Source organism: Microtus ochrogaster, chromosome 21, assembly GCF_000317375.1.
Source record: "Microtus ochrogaster isolate Prairie Vole_2 chromosome 21, MicOch1.0, whole genome shotgun sequence".
Classification (NCBI taxonomy): Eukaryota; Metazoa; Chordata; class Mammalia; order Rodentia; family Cricetidae; genus Microtus; species Microtus ochrogaster.
The window spans coordinates 30,161,378-30,167,377 of NC_022022.1; the positions used below are offsets into that span (position 1 = coordinate 30,161,378).

Consider the following 6,000-nt stretch of genomic DNA (forward strand, 5'->3'; position numbering starts at 1 on the left):
TAGCTTTTAAAACTCAGCTTAGACTTCCTTTGGAAAATGATCCTTAATCTGCACTTTCTCCAAAGAAGCAAAAGGAGATCCCACTTAATGCTTCTGTGCCTCAGGGAACCAGGGCAGCATCCACTGACTATGCAAAGTGTGGTTCTGTTCCTCCAATTAGAAGGCAGCTCCTGAAGTCAGTCCATATACCACTGGTCTCTCCATCTCTAGGATGCTAATGTCTGTACATAATAAAGTCTCAATGAACAGTCTAAAAAACAAGCAGACACCAGCTTTAAATAATTTAAAAGATCATTAGAGTCCACATTTACTATTGCCACTGCAAACACATCAGTGTCTAGAAACTGCTTCCAAGGCTCATTTCTATGCTCTCTATATGGAGGGAAGAGAAAGAAACGGAATACCAATAACCAAGATGGATTCACCACACTGTTCATTTCTATGGGTTTAGAGCTTTTCACATGAGAAAGCAAGGGGGGACAAGGGGATGCAGATACCCTAGAGCTGGCCTGTGTCCTAACTGCTAACACTGATGATGAGCCCAGTGATGGCACGAAGACAGTGTGACGCTCTCAGAGCGCATGCCTTCTCACAGACTGCGATGAGTCTAACTACAGCACCTTTGAAAAAAATGCATTTTAAATTCCTAAGTGCTCCTGCTACATGGGACCTTATTTGGAAATGCAGCCTTTGCCTTTATATAAGCTAGGTGAATTCACACTAGAAGGAGATGGGCCCTCAATCCAAAGAGTGGAGGAAAGTCAGCAACAACAGACTCTACAGTTGGTGTGATGGTGATGCTATAAGCCGAGGGGTGCCAAGGATCTCTAAGCACCCACAGAAGCTGTATGGGGCAGGAACTGCCCTGCCAGCCCCCAATTTTGAGTTCTTGCCTCCAGACCTCTAAAAAGATGTATTCCGATTGTTTCAAGTCACCAGGTTTGTAGCAATGTTAATAGCAACCCAAAAAAATCTCACTCACTGGCTATTTTTTTTTTTAAAAAAGATTATTTACAGGGTCATCATATTGAATACTGGAATCAGACAGATGCCAGCACAGCTGGCTCAGTGGCTATCTCCTGGCCATTGTATATAATGTACATTGTATACACAGTGTACATGCAATTTTATACAAAAATATATATGAAACTACCCTCTCCTACCCTGGAAGAGCAGAAAAACTGGAAAAAAAAATCAAGTAAAGTTTACTAATTCAGAGTCTGCCTTCCACTGAGTCGTTAGTGCTGCCTCTGTGTATCTGGAACACAAGCACACTTGCACAGAGTCGTTAGCGAAATGATGACTTACCTGCCCGGTTCCATATGGGTCGTCGTCCGCCATGTTGAAGCTGTCACAATAAAACAAAAGAAGTCAAAACTGTAATACTGGAATGGACCTTAAAAGTCCCACAACCTTGGCATATATTCAGGTATAGGCTGAATTACTGCAGAGATGACAGACACAAATGTGTCCAAAAGACCTCATAAGGAGGGCATGGTGCAATGCAGCCCCTTCCTGGCATCTAACTCTCACAGCGGGGAGTTTGCAGGACCCAACCCCCTCGCTAAGCTGATGTTCTTACCTTGACACAGCTGGCCTTATTTCTGTGTAAAAAAATCACCCACAGATGGAGTCTTGTGGCCATTTCTACTTCTTACAGTCTGATCCCTTATGTGTATTGTTTTCTCATGAACTCTGAAATGGTCTTTGAATTGGCTAGACTTGGTTGAGGAGCCCAGGAGGCACTGAAACTATTTTGCATAACACTGGAGAGGAAAGCCATAGAATGCTCCACCCTCTGCCCTCCTGTGAGGACCTGCGAAAGTCACTCTGCCTTTGTCAAGGTGCAAGGAAACCCTAAAGAGAACAATAAAAAATACCAGGGACAGCGTGAAACCTATAAATCCCAAATTTTCTGAATTCTGGCAAGCTATGAATATGCACAGGCCCAGCACACTCCAGTCAGCCAGGGGCCACGATAAGCATGGAGAACCACGTGGCTGCACCTGGAATTCACATTTCATGCAGGATGAACCCCACGTGTACCACATGAATGGACGGACTCTGGACCCGTGACAACATGGAACGGAGCGGCTATGCCCACCCTGTAGCATGGACCCCTGCTGATATGTGAAAGGAGTCGCCAAGTCCTTCTGAAACCCAACAGACTGCCGGATCTCAGAGGGAAGTCTAGGCCTTACACCAAGGAAAACACCTCACTATGTCCCCAAAAGTACAAGGCTTCGTTTCCAGTGAAATGCTCCTGTGTTACAGAACCCAGTGACTAACGGGAGGCACGGAAGCCTCCTGAGCACTCCCAGGGGCCCGCGGGGCAATGCCAGCTGCCACTGGAAGCAGAGTAGTGGCTGTGAGTCCTGTGCAACGAGTCCACACAGGTTTGCAAGGGGTATCTGCTTAAAGTAAGAAACCAACGCATGAGAACATTCAAATGCGAGCTGGAGAGATGGCTCAACAGTTAAGAGTGCTTGGTACTTACATGGGGAAGCTCACGACCGTCCACCTCCAGTTACAAGGAATCTGACACCCTCTTCTGACCTCTGAAGGTACCTGCACACATATAGTACACATAAAATTATGCAGGCACACACACAAGCACATAATTTAAATATATTTATGCATACATAAATATGTACATATTTAAAAAGAAAACAATTGTTAGGTATAGTGGCACATGCCTTTAGTCTCAGCATTTGGGAGGCAGAGGCAAGTAGATCTTTCTATGGTAGAGTTTTTGTTTTTATTTTTTTTAATTGTGTGTGTGTGTGTGTGTGTTTTGAGACAGGGTTTCTCGATAGCTTTGGAGCCTGGCCTGGAACTAGCTCTTGTAGATCGAATGGCCTCAAACTCATGGAGATCCACCTGCCACTGCCTCCTGGGATTAAAGGCGTGCACCACCACCACCCGGCTCAGGACTCTGTCTTAAAAAATAAAATCCAATTAGCTGCAACTAAATATATATCTATTCAAGTAAGTAGTTAAAACAAAGGGACATTAAGTCATTCAAAATACCAGGGTTCTGCCGCTTTGGATACTAAATAAATTCACCGTGGCCTCTGTTTTTGCATTTTGGATGGGATGGACTTTTGAAAGGGTAAAACACTGAGCACTGAATAATTTAGCTAATGAGAACCCATTTGTAGAACACAGCCTCCAGGATAGAACGTGTTGGTAAACCTGGACTTTATATGTGTGTGAGCATATATCTACGACATACCATTCTACATGTGCTTTTGTAAGAGGATATCTGCATTACAAATACAGTACATGGTCTAATTACTGGAACACTAGTAAGAACAAGTCACTCTGAATACAATACAGGACTCATACCACTGACTCTAAACGCCCAGAGTTTTACATCATCCTTCTAACCCCAGGCTTTCCATCAACCTGGGTGTTCTTTCCTAACAATCCATGGTGGAGGTGACACTACTGCCTTAATAAACTGTCAAAGCCCATCCAGTACCTTTATGGCACTGATTATGTATATATCTGAACAAGGATGACACCAATAGACAAGCTAACATGAAAGTGAGGTCACTTAGGAGGCCTCAGCCCTAGAGTAAGAACTACAGGCAGAATGCCAAGGGCAGGAGACATAGGCTTGCCCAGGAAAGTGCACGCTGACTGGTTATTCAATACCAATGAAAACATACATCTAAGAACCATTATACAGATGGAGCAGAGGTATTTATGGAATTAGGAGAAAATATATATATTTAACAACAATTAAGAAAGAGGTCATGGGGGCTGGAGAGATGGCTCAGAGGTTAAGAGCACTGTCTGCTCTTCCAAAGGTCCTGAGTTCAATTCCCAGCAACCACATAGTGGCTCATAACCATCTGTAATGGGGTCTTGTGCCCTCTTCTGGCCTGCAGGCATACACACAGACAGAATATTGTATACACAATAAATAAATAAATATTTTTTTTAAAAAAAGAAAGAGGTCATGAATTTTTGAAAGAGACCAAGGGAGGTACATGGAAGAACTCTGAGGAAAGTGAAGAGGGGTTGTTGTAATTTTACTATAATCTTAAAAAATATAAAGATTATTTTTTAAAACTTGGATGGTTTTGTAGACCTTTGAGTATGGGGACTTAAAGCAGGTCTCACTCCAACTTGGAAGACAACTTCACTTGACTTGGCAGACAGAAGGGTATCCTCCTGGTCCACAGTGCAGACAAAGTCCTGATGAAGATCCCGCCACTACACACTCCACAAGCCGCCAGCTTGCCTTCAGTGACATCCCTCTCCTGAGACTTCTAGACTATGTGTGCCTAAAGACGCAATTCTATAAACCACCCTGGAAGCCCAAGAACACTTGGATGGTTTAGAGTCTTGATTTATAAAGCCTTGGCAATTACTGAAGCATTGAGAGATAATAGCAACTCTAGGGTGATGTCAATGCTAATTCATACTTTTAAAATAAAATGTCAAAAGAAACCGAGAGTCATTTGGAAAGGATGAATCACTGGGCAATATTTGCATTGATTGCAAAAGCAAGTTTTATATCTAAAATGTTGAAATATTGTCAGGCCTTTGGAGCTGAGGATTAGAAAAGCGGTGGGAAAGTCCCTTCTGTACCCCTGCTTCCCCAGCCTTCCCCCACGTTCCTTTTGCTCGCTCCTGTGCTTTTGAGGAAGGACCTTGAGAGACAGAGGGAGACAAGCCCGCGTCTCATTTCTGCACCCATCTCCCCCAACCGTGAGGCTTTAGGAAGATCTTCACCTCGTATAAGGAGACACAGAAAACATGGCAAAGGTCTCAGGAAATATCCAGGGAGTTGTGGTTTTCACACGAAGCATACTGTAACGAGACCAGCCAAGCCCCGAGTGTGACACAGTCTGGGAGCGCTGAGCTGAGCAGACTGCTGCATTCCCGTGGCCATCTCCATAGTCACTAAGCCTCACATGGGGCCAGAGTGGAGAAACTCTAAAGTCATGGGGGTGGGAGCGGGTGAGCCCTCAAGGAAGGGGTTGGGAGCACCCCTCAGTAAATGCATAGCATCTAGGATCAGAGATATTGGTAGCTTGAGATCTAACTCATGGTAAACAACAACAACAACAACAGCAGCAGCAGCAGCATAACTCTTTCTATTCTGTTACATTTCATTGGAGGAAAAAGCCCTCTAATTTTCCAAACCAAAACGAATCACAATTTGCATAGTATGGATACCAACTTGGGAAGCGGTTAGTGGGGTGGTTCAAAATTGTATTAGCCATAGTAGGTACCAAGTAGGTTAAGTTTAATGCCCCCTCCCTTTTTTTTGTTTACCAATAAGGGTAAAGTTACAGAGAAAAGAGACTTTTCACAACATTTCTGTATTGTATTCTACGGGGATAATACGTTGTTAAAAACAAAATTATAAAGTATATTGAAATGTCTTTTCCATAGAAAAATTGTTGAGGAAAGCATGACGTAAGGGCTCTGGCTGTCTACAATGCATATCACATAAAACATTCAGAGGAGGTAATTCCAGTTTCTGTAAATCCATTTTGAGGAATTTGTGATGTGCTTTGAAATAGTTGTTTATATTATTAATCTACAATTCTAAGTATTATGGAATTGCTACAATAATTTGGAGAGATAAGTACAGAGACATGGAACTTTAATATATATTAGAGATATATTGTAATAGAGAAAGACTTTCTTGAATTTAAAATTTAAAATGTCTGACACTGTTAAATAAGATATGCAGTATGAATGTGTCAAAATTCCTCATCACTTCTGACCCCTCTTCAGAAAAGGTACACTAGGAAAGAGCTGGTGTTCAAATGGTTGTGCCCCCCTTTCTGACAGCAGACTGTACCAGTGGTGAGATTGTGTCCCCCTTTCTGACATCAGACTGTACCAGTGGTGAGATTGTGTCCCCCTTTCTGACAGCAGACTGTACCAGTGGTGAGATCGTGTCCCCCTTTCTGACATCAGACTGTACCAGTGGTGAGATCGTGTCCCCCTTTCTGACAGCAGACTGTACCAGTG

At 43.2% G+C, this 6,000-nt stretch overlaps 1 protein-coding gene across 2 annotated transcripts in view; it reads right to left on the reverse strand.

Annotated features, from left to right (window-relative positions):
- Nfkb1 (nuclear factor kappa B subunit 1) overlaps window positions 1-6,000 on the reverse strand; it is a 115,232-nt gene that overhangs the window by 85,248 nt on the left and 23,984 nt on the right. For both annotated transcript variants that reach the window (XM_026784082.1, XM_005357324.3), the window contains exons 2-3: window positions 2,498-2,568; window positions 1,309-1,348 (exon numbers count right to left, since the gene is read on the reverse strand). In XM_026784082.1, the coding sequence (XP_026639883.1) occupies window positions 1,309-1,341 (33 nt within the window). In that variant the 5' untranslated portion in view covers window positions 1,342-1,348; window positions 2,498-2,568. The remainder of the gene's footprint in view (window positions 1-1,308; window positions 1,349-2,497; window positions 2,569-6,000) is intronic.